The 3,216-nt window shown below is 44.4% G+C and overlaps 1 protein-coding gene across 1 annotated transcript in view; it reads left to right on the top strand.

The window, feature by feature from the left end:
- The first annotated feature begins 2,248 nt into the window (after positions 1 to 2,248).
- LOC103913673 (cytochrome c oxidase assembly factor 7) overlaps positions 2,249 to 3,216 on the top strand; it is a 3,286-nt gene continuing 2,318 nt past the window's right edge. Inside the window, exon 1 of the mRNA XM_009320199.1 lies at positions 2,249 to 2,335. Within this exon, the coding sequence (XP_009318474.1) occupies positions 2,249 to 2,335 (87 nt within the window). The remainder of the gene's footprint in view (positions 2,336 to 3,216) is intronic.

Genomic DNA, 3,216 nt, shown 5'->3' with positions numbered 1-3,216 from the left:
AGGCGAGCGCCCAGCGAGCCGGGTCCGGGAGCTTGGCTCCTTTTTTTTTTCCCCACCCCCCCTCCCCCCCGTTTTTTACCCTCCCGACCTGGAAGTGAATTTGCCTCAGCCGGCTGGGAAGCAAAGCGCCAAGCCCGCCTCCCTTAAAGGGGCCGCGCCAGGCACACGCTGCCGGCTCTCTGGGCGAGTGGGAACCTTAAAATCCAGGTTTAAGTATGCGAAGTGTAAAGTGTCAGGAGAAGGGTCTATTACTCAGCAAAGCGCATTGGCCTCGCGTGCTATGGTCGTGTGTGTGAGACCTTCCCTGACGCCTGGTTGCTTTTATTTCGGAGCAAGGATGAAGCAACACCGAAGCGCCTCCAAGCAGAGGCTGTTGAGGACTGAAGGAGTTGTATAGCAGTTCCTTGTCTTTGGGTAACGTCTCATAACCAGGAATTCAACCTCATCTTTATGCTTGATGCTCACAGATCAACCTCTGTAATTTAAATCTGTTTCCTGCCTGAACTAGTTTCTTCTGGTAATATGAATAATAATCTGCTCCAGTACAATTAGTTTTGCCTCCTCCTTCAAAGTTGGAGAGGAGCTTTGCCATAAGCTTTTATACAAAATAATTGCAGGCTTCAGATACAGTAGTAGTGATGAAAACCTGTCTCCCGACAAATACATACTGTAATGTGTTGTTGGTAAAGAGAATACAGTTATTTTTTGTTTCAGGATACAAGGTAAAGAGTGGTACAATTACCTTGTCCAAGTAAAATGAAATTTTGAAGAGTTTACAGTTAAACCTTTTCAGGAATTGCTGATTTTACATACAGCAGCTTTAATATTTGTTTGCAAACCAGCAAAACACATAAACATTAAGGAACAATTGCTAAAGTAATTTATGTTTCTGCCATTAGAAGATGACAAGATATTCTTACAAACATTATCAAACGCAATTTTGCCTGTTTAAGGACTACGTTGCAAAGGTCAGTTATAGACCCAATTCTTTAGGATGTTGATGTAGAGAAAGTAAATTACGTGCTCAGGATCTGACAAGAGCAGAATCAAAAGTACTTGTGTTCTGAATTTAACCACTTAAAAATCTAATCTGCTTAGAAGAAATAGTTTCTATAATTATGGAAACAGAAATTAGCTTAGATAAGTAAAGGGAGGGGCTAGTACTGTTATTCTTAGTCCATTACATGTTTCTTCCACCTCCTGATGTCTTTTGGAGCTTCCAGGCTGTTCTTTCCATACCTATTAACAAATTATCTCATTCACTCCAACCTGAATGTCACCAGACGTCTTGTCTTTACCTTCTTTTCCTCATTCCATCCAGATTCATGATAGGAACTATCTTCCTTTCTCCTGCCTGGGCTCAGACAGTGAAAACTTTGAAGCGACAGACTGATCCCCTGCTCTCAGTGCCTGTTCTTGGCCTGCCCCACCGTACTCAAGAGCTGCAGCCGCAAGGGAAGCCTCGCTGTGCCACTTCGCTCCTAGTATGGAGAGGCCCTACTGTTGGGCTGGAGCTGACTCAACATCGGCATCAGAAACTGCAAAGGCAAAATCCCAGCAAGAACAGACTCTCCGGGGATTCAAACCAACAAACTCTTGTTGGTTGAGTTTCTACTGAGCCTGTGCAAACTGAATTTTTTCAAAGCTGGATTTTCAGAGAAATGGTATTGCTGGTACAACAGCAGTTCATTTTCCAAAGGCCTTCTCCCGAACAGAGGACTTGACACAAAAATTCTCAGATAGCAGTCAGCGTGGGCCAAAGTACGTACAGGTTGTAGCGAGGTGGGTGTCGGTCTCTTCTCCCAAGTAACTGGCGATAGGACGAGAGGAAATGGCCTCAAGTTGCGCCAGGGGAGGTTTAGATTGGATGTAAGGAAAAATTTCTTTACTGAAAGAGTAGTTAAACATTGGAACAGGCTGCCCAGGGAAGTGGTTGAGTCACCATCCCTGGAAGTATTTAAAAGACGGGTAGATGAGGCACTTAGGGACATGGTTTAGTGGGCATGGTGGTGTTGGGTTGATGGTTGGACTCGATGATCTTGGAGGTCTCTTCCAACCTTAATGATTCTATGATTCTATGATTCTACATCTTCTTACTTGCCTTCTCACAGACATGTCAGCGGTTTTGGTCAATACATTTTGAAAACAAGATTTTAGCTTCATGTGGACAATGTGTGTTAACTCCAACCCAAATACTGAAAAGTCTGAGAAGTTTTAAGGAAATACTTTAACAGTAGTTGTAACCGGCATGTCAACAGCATGTCCGGCAGGTGCTGCCATCAGTCCCACCGGCAATGGTTCTCGCAATTGGCTCCAGCCGTTAATAGACAATCAGGTTTCTTCCTATGGGAGCCTGTGCACAGGATTTAACTGAGTTTTGTTTACCCCAAAAGCTTGACAAGCCAGTGTTATGTTACTGAAATAATTTGGGACAAAGCATTCTCAAATATTCTTTGACATTCGTTTTAACTCAAACGTTCTTTGAAATTCATTTTAACTCTAAGCAATTTGTCATGTAGATTTCTAATGTGCTGCTATACTCTCAGAAAATTCAGTTTGTGCTCAAAACTGCTGGAATTGGATAGTGTGCCATGTTTTGTGTAAGTATCCTCATATCACGCCTGGCTTAAATTCATCTATAACTAGAGAACTAGCGTTTGTTGTGTGTTGGTAATTGCTTACCAGTCGCCGGGTGTTTTCAGCAACCCTGGCACTGCCTGCTCAGAGACTTGGACGCAGGGTTCATCTCTTCAAAAAGCATCTGTAAGATCTTTTGTTGTACCACAAAAAGGAACGGTTGCTGGTAACAGTCACTAGCAGCAACTCCCCCGTTCTAAAGTGAACTGAAAATTATTTAGCTGTTAATCCGAGACAAAAACACGCAGGCAACAAGTTGGGGAATCGGTAAAGCAGCCCTGGCTTCTAGGCCATGCGTAGCGTATTAATGTATACAGTAATGTCTCAACTTGTGGATTTGCTTGTCCTGAATACGACCGCAGAAATATGTATCCAGTGGTGCAAAACTCTGAAAGTAAAATACTAACAATGTATTACTGCTTAAAACTTCCGAATTGTCGGTCTCCGGCGATGCCGTGAGGGAGAGATGAGGCAGTGCAGGCGAACACGGGGACTTCCACCGCCGAGCGGTCTCAGAGCCGTGCCGGGGCGGCGCTGGTCGGTACCTCGCGGGTCGCGGTGCCGGAGGGGACGGAGGAC

Source organism: Pygoscelis adeliae, unplaced genomic scaffold, assembly GCF_000699105.1.
Source record: "Pygoscelis adeliae isolate BGI_AS28 unplaced genomic scaffold, ASM69910v1 Scaffold393, whole genome shotgun sequence".
Taxonomy (NCBI): domain Eukaryota; kingdom Metazoa; phylum Chordata; class Aves; order Sphenisciformes; family Spheniscidae; genus Pygoscelis; species Pygoscelis adeliae.
Note: the sequence above shows the minus strand (reverse complement) of the source record. Positions and strands in the feature narration are given on the sequence as shown.